This window comes from Ictalurus punctatus, chromosome 7 (assembly GCF_001660625.3).
Source record: "Ictalurus punctatus breed USDA103 chromosome 7, Coco_2.0, whole genome shotgun sequence".
Lineage (NCBI taxonomy): Eukaryota > Metazoa > Chordata > Actinopteri > Siluriformes > Ictaluridae > Ictalurus > Ictalurus punctatus.
The window spans coordinates 29,821,799-29,837,250 of NC_030422.2; the positions used below are offsets into that span (position 1 = coordinate 29,821,799).

Consider the following 15,452-nt stretch of genomic DNA (forward strand, 5'->3'; position numbering starts at 1 on the left):
ATTTACTGCATTTGGCAGTCGCCCTTATCCAGAGTGACGCACGACCAAGCAGCTGAGGGTTAAGGGCCTTGCTCAAGGGCCCCAGCAGTGGCAGCATGGTGGCGCACGGATTTGACCTCACAACCTCCGATGTCTTAACCAGCTACCGCTACCCAGATTTGAAAAACTCCGGCAAGGACGACGCATGATACCAACACTGGCGTCCTCACACTAACTAAGAGACTCTCTCAACATAACACACTAAAGATTAGATATCAGGAACACATATCAGATCTGATCTGAGGTCGGAATACACCTGATATGTGAACCGTGGGATATTTCTGTACAGTAACTCACAACCTTCTGCTCACTAGGGACCAGTATTTCCTCAGTCCACCTCGTCTGACATATCTCATCAGTTAATAATCAGGGTGAACTCTTTTTACTTCCGCCTGTTTTGGTTGTGTCCGTGTTCAGCATTGAATTTATTTGTGATGTCACGCTCCACAGTAGCAGTTCATTTCTCATATGAAAGTTGATTTTTTTTTTTTTTTTACATAAGTATTTCTTTTTATCTAGCCTACTAGGTTTTTAAATGTTATGATTGTATTGTAGCAGCTGTATCCGGTCATTTACTATAAAAATAAATAAATAAATAAAAAAAGCTTTAGTTTTATTTTTGTACCAATGTTATTGTGAAGAAGTGTATACTGTTTGCCCAGCAGGGGGCTCACAATTTCCTTCCTGTCGCAATTTCCCCATCTCCCACCTCCTATCTCCGAGTCAAGATACTCTACACACAGAAACCCAACAGTGTCCTGACTAATCTTCGAACAGACTCGCAGCGATAACATCGTTCATTTGTTTATACTGTCCGATAAGTCCCGCTGGTGGACTGGAACGCCAGTGAGAAAGCGTTAATGTGGAAAATTCGTAAAGTGAAAAAAAATGTTGGTGGTTTCGTTGCTCTGATCTTAATTCCACACCAAAAGCAGCTCGTATAACTGCAGAACAATGGCCGAAGCACGTAAAAATTGCACGTATTTTCTCCCCAACAGACATAATGATAATAGTCATATGAGGACGGGAGTACTTTCATTTCTTTACTTTATAAACCGTGCTTGTTAGTGTTACATCCTTTTCGGGGAATTAATTCGAGCGGATGGTCCGAGTGTAAAATTTATTCTGTTAAGAAACCGGAAGCTGAAAAGGTGAACGAGTTATATACAGCATATATCAGACGAAAGGGGAGGGTTATTGCATCATAAAATATAAGAGCCAATCATGTTCCAATATGCAAATACCAGCTGCTAACATATGCTGTGTTCATCTAAAGCCCGCAACTCAGAATTTCCAACCTCCGACAACAACGTCCCCTCAACTTGGAATACTTGGAACGTCAGGATGGTTCCTTCTTTGTAGTTTGAACGTACAACGATCGAAAAAGCCGTAATTACAAGGTAACGCAACAATAGTTTACGACGGTGAGGGGGATGGAACATGAAGCGCTTTCTCATTTGCATATCCGTCAAACCGGGCTGTTTCCGTGCTTCTGTTTACTGAACGCCTTTTTGTTATTATTTACTATGGAAAATAAACGTATGGTCTTCAAAAGCAGCTTTACGTGACTTTAGGTTGGAGCCGTAATAATGCCGATGCTGTAAGAGAGGTATTGGCTGTAATCGCCGGTCCGAGCGGGTCGGGACACACAGAGTGCTTCGGAGAGCCGAGCACGCTTTAAAGAGCGACCTGATAATGGAAATGTCTCAGCAGGTTAATGCGTCTCGCGCGCGGTGTCGAGGGCCACGACGAGGCGGATAACCGCATTAAATCAGCGTCGAAAAGGGAGGCGGCGAACGCTGGAGTGTCTCCGAGCGAGGAGTCGAAAGAACCAAATCGATTATAAGAAGGGCAAAAGTTATGAAGAGTCAGAAGTCACGTGATCTGAGGTCCATGCTGAGATGGAATCATTTCTAAACAGTTAAGCGAGGAATACGACGCTCGGTGTGATTATATTCAGTAAAGAATAGGGAAGCTTTTTCCACACCAAGGCTTCATGAATCGTCTGGCTGTTACTGCTAAACGTTTACACGTTCTATACCACAGTTCAGTGTTGGTCAATTTGTATGAAGTACTGTTTCTATAGTAACAAAGTACACCGAGACTTCTACCGAGGGGCTCGTGCCTACAGACAAATCCTAGCTGATTTATTTATTTATTTATTTAAAGTATGGCATGTAGTTCCATAAAAAATCTGGTAAAAGAGTGAAAAAACACCTTTAGCACTGTTATAGGAAAAATAATCCGTGAAAGTGTTGCGTAATATCGTCAGCACCTCGTTGTTGATGATTTAACTGTAACCAGTCCCTTCAGGATGAACGCCAAATCAAGCGAACACGGCGGTATTCGGAGGAGCTCGCGAGCGTTTTAAATCACCGCAGATTTGGACCGAGACGTCGCCGCAACGCGCATTCGGCCAAAGCGTTGTTCAGTTCACGTGTGTCGGACGTGAATACAGCGAAAAGGTCTCATTTACCAACAAACATCAGCCAGTTCAAGTAGTTTTCCACAAAAACTAATTTTGTAAAAAGCCGCAGGAAAATCAAACATTTTTAGCCACAACAATCACACACACACAAAAAAAACTCATCGAAATCGTGTTCGGACCGACTAACAGCACAGCTTGACGTGTTTTATTTCGTATGTGTTTAGGAAAATAAAGAACGCCCGATCGTCAGACTGAAGCCACGTCCTTCGATGTGATATGATGAAAGAGTTACGATGTTAGGAATTTATATTTACAACAATTTTTATTTAGAACTCACCGAACAGTGCTAAACTTATTTACCGCAAGTTTTATTGTTGTGTGTTTTTATTTTTATTTACATAATGTGTTTCTAGACTTCACACGGAACTTTAAGCATTTGTGTTATTATTATTATTATTTTAATTTAGTCTAATTTCTGTGGAACCAACACATCAAGAAAATTGGTAATTCAATACATTAAAAAAAAATGTCTTTTGGAGGTTTTCCACTGTGGATCGTACCTGGTGTTACCTGGTACTTTTTTAGTACCACCTCGGTCGAGGTTCCGAGCGAGCCGAGCCGATACTAAAGTGCCTTGAAATGGTCATTCCCACTGAAACAGGAAATCAGGGCGGGACATATTGAGTGGCTCCGCCACCTTTTAAAATAGCCAATAGCATTTAGCTTACCTCACAGTCCGGTAACTTACAACTGTTGGGGGCGGGACATTTCAGATCCTAGAGAGCATTTGATTGGACAGGAAATATGATGAGTGCAGAGTGATGTCATCGAAGTGGTTGATCGGTATCCACGGTAGAGAGAGACGGTACATTTTTAACGCATATATCTTCTAAAATGCGAATTGTATTCTTGGTTCTTGGTTCTAACTTATAAACAACCTTAATGCGGACATATTCATACTAAAAGCCACAAAACCTCTATTTGGATTTAAAGCATACTAACGGACGGATGTGTTTAAACCGTGAGACGTTGCATCAATTTGCATACATTTGCATAGATTTACACTGAACCAATAGTAAGGCGTTGAAAAGAGTGTGTGTGTGTATATATATATATTCGCTAGCTCCGCCCCTCGCCAGCAGATGGCAGTAACGAGCTTCCGGGTTTGTTTTCAGTTGAAACGCGTGGAAGAAAAATAAAGAGGCGAGTTTACAACTGTTTACAAACTTGAACTGTACAAGGTGAGTGAGGATTTTGTTTAAAATGCGGTTTCGTTGCCATGACAGCACTACAGTAACCATTTTAGTGTTTAAAAGCGCTGTTTTTCCCGTAAAAGAGGCAAGCGGAAGAAAGAAAAACGCCATTTTAGTTGTTTCACTAAAAGCTCGCGCTTCACCGAATGCCTTCAGAAATGCATTTAAGCTATTATTTTGAACAATTTAATGTCTTAATGTCCACTAAACAATGCAACTTTACATCAAGAAAGCACGCAAAACAAAATATTGTTGTAGTGCAGCGTTTTTATTTTTTTTTTTAAAAAAAACACTGTAGCACAGTATATTGTTTTATTCTATATATTTGTTTGTTTGTAAACAAAGCCTGTCAGGAATTACAAGACCTTCCTTATCATTTTCCAAGGTTCCCATAAATCCGAGTGCAAACCAAATCCGTTTGTAACCTGCAGAAACGCACGTAGATCCGGGCTGTGTTCCAATTCGCTTCCTACATGTAGTGCACTACACTGAGGGGCAGAATGAACCCCTAGGTCACACCCTGTATAAACATTGCCCGCTCACGTTTTTGGACATGCACAGCCATGCCGAGATTCGTGTTGTCCCCTGGTCTAACACTAAAAAAAGGAGGGTCACACTCGTGCCCTATGTAGTGCACTTTCCAGCTATTTGGGATTCAGCCTAATCCCTGCACTAGCAGTATGTTCTATAGTAGTGGAGCTCACACAGAAAATGAGATGTGAATCAACACCACAGGGTTTTTAGTAGTGTCTGTAAACCACTCACAGAAGGTGGAGCCATAATGTAGTTTTTATTAAGATAATTGAGGCAAGAATCTCTCGCTCAGGTGTAAAAGGTGACTTATTTGTTTGAGATATACATCTGCCTGTTAGCTCATTGTGTAATCTAGTGAGAGAGGAGAGGGAGGGATCTTTAGGGTAATAACCGGTGTTGCCAAAGCTCAAAAATTCACTAAAAGGTTGCCAGATGATGTCGTAGACCAAAATAAGTGTGTTTAATCGTGGATATTGTGCGGTCTTCTGTGAGAAGATACTTTACAGCTGCTATAACGCAAGTGATAACAGGAACGAACTTGTTTCATGTGTGTAACTATAAACGGATAAAAAGTATGATGTGTTGTTTTTTTTAATAATTGTTGAAAAAAAAGAAAGAATTGTTGCCGAATTGCTGTGGTGTAAGAGGAATAGTACACTTCTGTTATATGAAACGAATCAGCTTTTGAGTTGTAACAGTAACTCCGCTTCATCCTGCCTTTTCGTTCCCAGGCGTGTCCTGCAGAACCGGTCCGAGATGCTGATCCGGCAGCTGACGCGGAGGCTCCTGCTCCCTCAGGTGGATTGTGGGAATCGGATCACAGTCCTGAGGGCGCTGAGTGTCGAACCCCAGCCGAAGTCAGGTACGCCACGGATACACCGTCAGCTCTGAGTCATGTGGAATAAATTTAAAAAATCCCCACGGTGCCGCATGGGGATATTTCTGTAGCATGTATATAACGAGTATAGGGACGTTTCTGCTTAAAGTAGCTGTAAGTAACGTTTAGCGCACCCTGCTGAAACTATACACACACCAGCGGTGTTGAAAAGTCGAGCAGGTCTTGATCTGGAAAAGGGGCGGGGCTTATTCCGGATCCGCAAAAGTGTCGACGGAAGCCTGAAGTCGAGTGGAACATTGAATCGCGTCATTTTTCGGTAGCGACGGACGCTTTCAAAACACTGCTCCGTGAAACTTCGAAACGTTTATGAATCCTTTGTTTCGAATCAGTGGTTCGGAGCGCGTATCAAACTGGCCAAGTCACGTGATTCCGGTAAACGAGGCTTCGTTACGTCATTACTGTTTTTCGAAACGTTTAGAAATTTCCACGGTTCGCTGCTGGGGGGGGGGGGGGGGGGGGGTGTTGACCTCCAGGTGAACCAACGAACCAGTGTTTAATAGCCTATGTAATTTGAACTGTTCGCCGGTCAGTTTTATGATGTAGGTTTATATAAAACTGAAACGATTCAGTAGTGTTTGGACTGATGCACGGTCAGTGCTCACCTCAGGATGCCTTGTTAATCATCTGATGTGAAATCCCACCAAATTAATGATTTAAAAAGTAAAGAAGACACATCCAGATGTTGTGGGATATTACGTAGGCGGGAGAGAATTTGGACTGTTTTGCATTTTATTAATCCTCATTTTTCATGACCGAAATAACCTATAATTCTTCACAATGAGGAGCCTACAGGTTACAAAATCAAGCTCATGTAGCTGTCAGGTGTTAAAGCGCACCTTTTATGGATTTGAAACGTGTCTAATTTTGTTGTAAAGGTCTCATACAGTAGATTTACGTGCATCCGAGGTCAAAAAACACTTTAACGTGCTCATAATTTAAACTGCAGCATTACGTTTTTCCCCTCAGTGTCACAAACGACTCGTTCGATGATCCGTTCTAAAGGATTCATTCTAAACTCCTCCTTTCAGAGAGCATACTCTGCTCTGATTGGTCAGACCTCCCGGTCTGTCGTGATCGGTCTACCGCTGTCAGCGAGCAGCCGATGAAGACGAGAGGCGGGGCTTTTTGTTACAAACCTACGTAGGTTAGTACAGGAAGTAAAGTCTGGAATCACTAACGACTCATTCAGCTGTTCAGAATCGGTTCCTTCTTTCAGGAGTCGATAATTCCGTTCGTCGTGCGCTTTGATTTTTGAAACTTCGCAGATGTTTTTACGTTCACAAAATACGTATAGAACGCACTACACGAAAGGTAATGTTTGCAAAAACATAATAGGTGCACTTTAAAAACTCAACACATTTTTTAAAAAAACTAACAAAAACGCACACAACAATTTAAAAAAAAAAAAAAAAAAAAAAAACCCACACTAATTTATAAATGGCTCTTACAGCGATGTGGACAGGGACACTTCACCCAGGATTCGAACCCAAGGCATGCCAATCGTGAGCACTATCGTCTCCCTCACACACTTCCTTGTTTGATGCAAACACTCGCCAACGCTTGTCTGAATCGTTGTCAAGTGACCACTAGGTGTCACCATGTAGACGGGTTTCGAAGCTTTGACGACACAATACGGTACGTTTCAGTGCTCCACGAAGCCTTGCTCTGCCCACCACTACTCCTCGGTGTGATTTTGTGCCGACCGATGCGTGTTTTTCTCCCCAGAACAGTGAACTGTATAGTCAGCAGTATATATTACCTGTATGGGGATTGATCTAAAGTTAATGCGTGTATATACGCAGTATAACTCCTTTCAAAGGTAAGAAGTGCCGCTGTGTTTACCACTCGTGCCGTGATCGGCCGCGTCGTGTTGACGTCACTCGCCGAGCTCGGGGGTTGAGGAGACCGTCTCGTGTTTACGAGTAGGAATTCCGCTTCAAAATTCCGCTGAATTTTTGAGTTAGTTTGAGTTTCATCTAGCTTTGGCTCCGCCCACAGGTCGTCTGCATGTAACGTGTGATGACGCTGGGCAATATAATGATGGCATGAAATACATTTGAGTGTTGCATATATTTTTGAAATAAATAAATGTTAATGTTTTTTTGCTTAAGCTCCACCCACAAACAATCAGGCCTAATCAAATCCCAGAGACTTCCTGTTATGCACTCTAAATGGAGTATAACATTAATGTCTCTGTATAGTAGAAGTGAAGAAAGGATCCACCGCACAGCGATTTTATATATATGTATAGTGATTTTTGCGGGTAATCTTCTGCATGTTTAACATTCGCCTTTGACCCCTGACGTTATCGGACTGAATATTACAGATTTATCAGAGTTCCGCGAGGTTTTCTCCAAGGCTAAGCACATCGCCATCATCACCGGCGCCGGAGTGAGCGCCGAGAGCGGGCTGCCCACCTTCAGAGCGGCCAGCGGACACTGGAGGAAGTGGAAGACCCAGGCGAGTGTACATGCAATGAATTAATTTAAGCGTTAATTAAATCATACTTTGTTTTATTAATGTAGATGATTTTAATGATAATGAATGCAGCAAGTTGTGTTAGTTACTTAATTAGATTGTTAGAGTCAAGCTTAAAACACAAAGCTGTTTAATTTAAATATTAATGTTATATTATTGTTGGTTGGCTTGAGTATTATTATTATTATTATTACACCCTCACCCGTCACCTCACCATCTCCTTCCTCTCATGTCTTCGCTATGTTTTGTAGGATCTGGCAACCCCGCAGGCGTTTTCCCGCAACTCGTCGCGCGTGTGGGAGTTTTATCAATACTGGAGGGAGTTAGCGCTGAAGGCTAAACCCAGCGCTGCGCACGTGGCCATAGCCGAGTGCGAGGCCCGTCTCAGACAGCAGGGCCGCACCGTGGTGGTCATCACGCAGAACACGGACGAGCTGCACCGCCGAGCCGGCAGCAAACACATCCTCGAGGTCCACGGTGAGCGTCATGATAAATACACACCCACACGTGGTGTGATGCGGTGCTGACTCATCACATGCTGCTTTTACGTTAACTTGACTCAAGCTTGCGTTCTCTACCCAGTTTGTTCAGAAGGTGTTGATTGTGTGTGTGTGTGTGTTTTACAGGAAGTCTGTTCAGGACCCGGTGTCTGAGCTGCGGAGACGTGGACGTGAATCATCACAGCCCCATCTGTACTGCGCTGGAGGGTAAAGGGTAAAAATAACGAGCCCCGCTCAGCCCTCCTGCTTACTGCACTCAGCTGTTGCACTAGTTTAGATCAGGGATGTCCAATCTCTCACCCCCCCCAAATCGGGTGCAGATTAGACCACCTCAAAATACACGAGAGAGGGACGGACCGTCGCCAAAATGTTATTGTAGTGAGTTTAATTTTAGTGGAATACCTGCAGCGGGGTATCCCCTGACTCCTGTAGCTGTACGACTCAAGATATTCCTCAACTTCTTCTTCTTTCCAGCTCTTTTGAAATCGTTGCTTTTCACAGTGCGTCTCAGTCAGCCCCCTAGGTGAGGAATCAGTGTATGGCGTACACGAGTTGTGGCGCTGGTAAGGACCCTGTCTCACTACACGTCGGGACGCCGATGACTCGGTTTCCGGCGACACGACTACGTACTCGCATTGTAAAACCTCACCGCTGGCGTTCATCACCAACAGGCAGGACTGAGATCTTTCTACATTATATATATATATACGTCGTATAAATTTATCTTAATCACACACGTTTCTGTCGCGGTACTTCAAGCAGGATCGTAGGCTCGCTAGAGGATTTAAAAAAAATAATAATGAAACATTTAAAAGTCGTTAGTCTCAAACAAACCGTACACAGAACGTCAAATAAAGTTACAAATCGCTAACGTACTGTAAATAATCATGCGAGAGCCACGACAACGATAACAAGCTGCTTACATCTGTACACGACGTCGGCCGAGAGCTCGTCCAGCGTTTTTTTTTCTCGAGCCGAGAGTCGTCACAAAACATGACGTCATCCCATCGACGCTCCCTGGTTTCTGCAGTGCATTGTGGGATTTTCTATGGAGCGAACGTTTTTTTTCTAGGGAGGAAGGAATTCGCGATTGATACAGCCCTCAAAATGGCCGACTCCACGATCAGCGCCCTGACCACTGAACTACTGGGAGCTGATCGAGACGTACAAAGTTAACGTTGTGTTTTTTGTCTGAAATATTATTCAGTAAATGATAGAAATCTTGCAGTTTAGCTTGCTGTGTCACCACAGTCTGCTGCCACCTTCAGGTGAAAGGAGGAATTGCGACGCATCGATCGTGCTGTACGTCCTAACGGAGAAGTCGCAGTCAGTTAACATCCGTCCACGGCCTGCGTTTTGGTCCTGGGGCGGGATTTTGGACCCTCCTGGTTTAGATGTAAGTAGTTTAGATGTAGTTAAGTTCTGAAATTGAGCTCGATGCTTTTCATTCCTGTTACAGTGATCCGGATCCAAACTGCACTGAGGCCGATATTCCTGTGGAAAAGTTACCAAGGTATGAAACATGCTTAACATGGTTATAAACAAAACATTTCTACTACTATTACTACTACTAATAATGGGTATTGTTGTTGCTGTTATTGCTCTTTTTATTATGATTTATTAATATTTTTTTTAAACCAGGTTACATTAAGAATGAAAAATACTCAGCTTAATAAATAAATAATAATAATAATAAGAATATCAAAAATTCATACTAAATCGTTGTTTCTTTCAAACTGCTATACTGTATACTAACTTATATACTGTGTACATAAACGAAATATAAACTATCTAAAGTCTGACTGAATGCCATGTGAAATTAATTTGAGTGTTGCGTAAATGCCACATAAATTGTTAATATTTTTTTAAACCACCGATGAAGATTTTTTTGTGATGAAACAGTGAGGTTCTGTATCTAACAAACTGTAGAAATGATCTCTTAGGAAGTGCCAAAAAACCCCCAAATCTCGAATATGAGCACATCTATCCCATGTTTCTTATTTTGAAATTATTCTAAAAGAAATGTGATCATTTTGATCATTTGAAGAACGAAGCAAACATATATTTTCCGGGAGAATAAGTTTAACATGGTTTAGCTTTAGAAATAGATTTATAAATATTTAAAATAGTCACACTGTGAAAAATATTTTTAAAAACTTTTAACATTTGCAAATACAGTGAGTTGTAAAAGACACACGGCGCCAATGGATTTAATGACAGGAGCGATGTAATGTGATTAAAGCATGATTAATGTTCCCCAGATCACAGTCGAAACCCCACATGAAGCCCTGTGGTCATACACGAAAACACAGCATTGTAATACATCAGAGCTCCACTAGATGGCAGCATGATATTACACATGATGCTAAACTGCCCTGGAAAAGCACACTTACAAGCCCTTTTCACTCTTCCGTGTTTCTGCTGCAGGAAGTAGCCTTCACAGGATAATTTTACTTCCACAACATAAACAACAATAACGTCTGATTCGAACGCTGTTCATGGGACGTGTCAAAGCAAGAGGCTGAGATATCCGTGCAAGTAGAGTTTAAAGTAGAGCACATAAAGAGCAACCACAGTGAGTGGAAATGTTTCAATATGTGAGCGAATCTAATCGGACAGACTGCAGAGTTCGTGTGGATGCATTCATACCTCACCGATTGTTAGCTCACATTTTAGCCCAACTGTTTACTAGAAATACAGCTAGCTAACATTAGCTAAAGGATGCTATAGCGATAAACGTTACTTATGGATAGTGTTTGCCTATCCATTACGTTATCGCTTTGTAAAATGACTAAATGTGGTAAATGTGTGTGAGATAAAAATATAAACTATGAATATATGTTAACTATTAATAAATGTTAATAAAAGTAAATGAATGATATACATCCAAACTGAACCAAAAATGTAACACTCCAACTAACAAATAAAAATTGGGATGTCCAAATGGACTAATAAAAAAAACCACTTCAAATAACACAACAAAATTAGTAAGTGATAGTTTTTATTTGGCCTCTAGAGGCCGCTCTGGTGCCGTATAATGACAGCGGACCCTACTCAGGTCGACCTCTAGTGAAAAACATTTCTGTGGCGAGCAGTGGTGATGGTATACAATCAGCTGTGCGAATGACCACAAATCATTTTACCCCGTGTTTTATGTATAAATGCGTTTCTCATTTGTGATGTGACGTGCGAAGTTTGTAAAGTGTTTCACGACTAGAAGGTGCTAATGTGGAGGAAGCAGGTGGTGTTGTGTTTATGAGGTGCTGCTCGGTGCTGCAGGTGTGACGAGAGGGGCTGTGACGGTCTCCTGAGGCCCGATGTGATCTGGTTCGGGGAGACGATGGACTCGCACGTCCTCACCAAGGTGGAGAAAGAGCTGGACGCCTGTGACCTCTGCCTGCTGGTGAGATCACGCCTCCTCGCGCCGCCGCTCTTTAAACCCGGAGCGTCCGAGAGTGCTAATTGTTAACAGGGAGAGGTCTGCGTGTGATAAACCTGCTGCTCGGGTTGTGAGAAGTGAAATGAAAGTCCGTTTCAGCACAGGGGATTGATCCGGATTCCGCTTAATGAACCTTAAGCTCTACTCGGACGGCATTAGTTTAACCTGGAGTTAATAATGATGTGTCTCAGGGAATTTACTCATGCCCAAACCCACCAAGTCAGTTTTTTTGTTTTTAAACAGACTGGACAATACTGGAAGAATAACACAATCCAGAATTATTGGCACCCTTGCTAAAGATGGATAAAATGCTGCTTTGTTTTTACGGTCAGTTAGCTGAACATGTGAGAGAACTCTGAGATACTGACCAGAAGGTCAGGAGTTCAAGCCCCAGCACTGCCAAGCTGCCACTGTTGGGCCCTTGAGCAAGGCCCTTAACCCCCAACTGCTCAGTTGTATAAATGAGATAAATCGCTCTGGATAAGGGCGTCAGCCAAATGCCATAAATGTAATGTAATAATCTTCCCTTTGCTAAGATACTTCACCACAAAGGTGGTGCCAATAATTCTGGAGTGGACGGTATATTGACCGTATATCCCGTACAGTGAGAGAGAAGTTTTCACACTTTTTCCCCTCAGTATGGAGACTCCTCTGGGAAAAGTGTTTGCTCTTTTCTTTCACAAAAACTAGAAACCACCCCAAAACCAGATGAACTGAAACTAACAAAATATAGACGTGTTTAAAATAGACGTAGCAAAGAAATGACACTTTTTTTTTTTTTTTTTTTTCCCTCTCAATTCAATACTTGGAGAAATTGAATTCAAGATAAATATCAAGTTTACACCGTTATCCCCCGCACTCATCTTCTTTTACCGCTGTAATTTCAGGTTGGTACCGCGTCCGTCGTCTTCCCAGCGGCCATGTTTGCCCCGCAGGTGGCGTCCCGAGGCGTCCCAGTGGCGGAGTTCAACATCCGGCCGCGATCCCGGATGTCTCGATTCACGTGAGTCACGCGTTTGTTCAACTAGGCCATTAAAACACAGCATGATGATGGTGAAATGAACCATGGTGCATCACGAAGTCTACTGCCGAGCACCTTGCTGTCTGTGTTGACTTTTATACTCTGTATATACTGTCGCTATGGAGACGATTTGAGCAAAAATGATCCATATTATTGAATATGATCCAAACTGAGTGCCAACTCCTTGCTAGAGCTGTGCTCGTCAAAATGATGTTGGGCTAGTGCTACATTACTTTACGGCTCAGCCTGAAGTCGGCGTATTTAATGATTTGGTTTTATAGATTTTCTACACCAGACAGGTAAGTTCTCTTTATTTTGGAGAAGAAGGAAAAAAAACATTCAAAACTCAATTTAATATGGGAGGCGCCCCCTTCAGGTCGCTCTCTGGTATTAGTGTTGTTAATTACCTCTTGTAGCTCCGTCTCTGAGAACAGTTCCGGGTTCTGATAAATGATCAGTCGGGGTTTAATTAAAGCTATCTCAATCTTTGAACATCTCTCCGAGCGCCGATGAACCGGTCATTAACCACCAACGTTCAGTGAGCAGGTAAAGAGGGGGTTAGTTAGAGAAACAACCCCTTGGGACTTGGGACAAAGTGCTACATTTGGCAGAAACCCGACACTGAGTATCACACCTAAGGACGCCGTTCTCACAGCGAAGCACGGTGGTGGTTTTAGCATCACGTCGCGTTTCGCTTGGCTTTTTGCTTGCTTGCTTTGAATGACGCGCTCCTTACGTCCTTGAAAACCTCAAGCAACGACAACAAATCCGTTTTGTTTGCTTCCGTAGTCCATAGTTCATCTAGAAAAGAAAAAAATGTGTTGATACGGCAGCGGGAGTGATGTTACTGACGTTACCGTGGGGTTTCAGTTTTTATTTCCAGGGCCCGTGTGCTGAGACTGTCCCCGTCGCTCTCGCGCCTCACGAGTCCGAGCTGATGTGAGACTTCTCGGAGAGGAGGACGACCTTCGACCTGCGCAGGGGCCGCCGGTTAAGACTGCTTTTATACGTGCCGGGAACGGGAACCGTGCCGCGCATCGGTGTTTCCGAGAGTAACGGGGGGGAAGGTGTTTACGGAGTTAGAAAAGTCTCGTTTCCTTTCTGCTGCAGTGAAAGTGATCTCGTCACGCCGCAGTGTGCGCACTCGAGAGCTTGTGTAATTGATCTGATTATCAAAGTGTGAAAATGTAGAGCTATTTCAGGGTACAGGAACTTTCTCCTGCCTCCCTGAACCGTCGAATTTGCTGTTCAGTAAGACGGACAAGGACGTTCATTACGTTAAATGGTCTCGGATATAAACACAACCTTTCCAGCGTAAACAGATGGCGTGAGGGGATGATGTAGTTTAAGTTTGTGTATTTGACTCCACAGAATACTAAGAATAAACCGAAAAGCTAAAAGCATTAAAAAAAAAAGAACCTCACTCCAAAGGTGCCAAACACTCTTTTCTTTTCATCGTATATACATTAACTCTAAAAGTCATTTTCCACAGGATGGGGCAGAGAGAAAGTTAGAGGAAGTGTAGTGTATAGTCTTTAGAAATAATACATTTTCTGGGGTTTTTTTTCCCCCTTTCCTTTTGTATGTCTACAGAAGTAATAACTTCGTCCCTTTTTTTATTTTCTAAAAAAAATTCTTCCAAAATAACATTTTTTTTCCTTTTTTTTTAATGTTCTTTAGGAATTTACTTTTTTTTTTTTGTTAAAAAAAAAAAAAAAAATATATATATATATATATATATATATATATATATATATATATATATATATTCTTCAGAAATAATGTAGTTAATTTTTTTCTTTTGTTTTTTCCTCCTTATATTTAATAGAAATAATTATTTCCCTCATTTTTGATATTCAACTGAAAAAAACCTTCCTTTTATTTCTTTATGTTCATCAGAGATTGTTTTTTTTTTTCTTTCTTCTTTTGTGGCTTGTATTATAAACAAAACTGCTTGTTTGTGCTTTTAAGAAACCAAAGTGCCTCAATAAACATGACACATGGCAATCTCTCATCAATTTATTATTATTATTATTATTATTATTATTATTATTCTCTCTACAGGAGAGTTTTAAATCCAGCTGTGCTGGGAAATCTACACTCTGTTCCTGCCTCGCTTATAATTAATCGATCCCTCCAGGATTTCCCGATCGCAGAAATGAGCGCAAAACCGAGCGAATTCCGCAGTGTCCGGAGGAGCTTGCGATTTTTCAAGATTACCGCCGAGTTCCCGCTTTCCGAGACCGGTCGTGTGACATCATCACGCCGCAACACGCATTCATCCAAAGGCCCCTTCGATTCACGTGCGTCGAACATGAGTACAGCTAACAGGTCTCATTTTCAACGGATCATATTTTCCCAATTGCTGTCGTTTGTCGCACAAAAACTCGGCGTTTTTGGCGAAATCCTGCAGAAACTGATTATACGAATCGTAGTGACGAGCAGCAGTGCTTTATTTATCTACCTTCATCAGCATTTAAACAGAGATGCACGACAGTTCGATTGAAGGCCGTCTGATCATCCCAAATCCCGATGATAAGCCTCCGATTACATCTGCACTTTATTACATCGTCTCATCTCTCTCTCTCACCGGTAAGCTACTTTAAAAATAAATAAATAAATAAACCTGTACAACGATGCAGCTCGAGCTCACTGACGGCAAGTAAAAATCTCTCGAACGTGCAGACGCTTCGCTCCTCATTTGTTTCTAAAGAGACGCCCGTGGATAAAAGTGTAAATCTTCTCGCACAGCGCCTTCGGTGTGCTCGTTCTAACAGGTTATCTCTATAATAGTACCGATTTACACGGTGTCCAAAAGTTTGTGGACGCCTGACCATCAAGACCGTGCGCTTGGTGAGCATC

General features: G+C 42.2%; 1 protein-coding gene across 1 annotated transcript; it reads left to right on the plus strand.

Annotated features, from left to right (window-relative positions):
* The first annotated feature begins 3,594 nt into the window (after window positions 1-3,594).
* Window positions 3,595-14,262, plus strand: LOC108268057 (NAD-dependent protein deacylase sirtuin-5, mitochondrial). The gene is made up of 9 exons (XM_017472734.3): window positions 3,595-3,708; window positions 4,986-5,116; window positions 7,479-7,612; window positions 7,882-8,107; window positions 8,257-8,344; window positions 9,590-9,643; window positions 11,410-11,533; window positions 12,457-12,572; window positions 13,461-14,262. Exons 2-9 carry the CDS (start codon window positions 5,011-5,013, stop codon window positions 13,531-13,533), a joined length of 921 nt encoding a protein of 306 aa, XP_017328223.1. The 5' UTR covers window positions 3,595-3,708; window positions 4,986-5,010; the 3' UTR covers window positions 13,534-14,262.
* Window positions 14,263-15,452: the final 1,190 nt, after the last annotated feature.

Bases quoted from the DNA above. Each gene is read 5' to 3' on its own strand.
- LOC108268057 (XM_017472734.3), top strand. From the start codon at position 5,011: ATGCTGATCCGGCAGCTGACGCGGAGGCTCCTGCTCCCTCAGGTGGAT. The intron at 5,117-7,478 runs GTACGCCACGGA...TGAATATTACAG, and splicing joins CGAACCCCAGCCGAAGTCAG to ATTTATCAGAGTTCCGCGAG. The intron at 7,613-7,881 runs GCGAGTGTACAT...TATGTTTTGTAG, and splicing joins GGAGGAAGTGGAAGACCCAG to GATCTGGCAACCCCGCAGGC.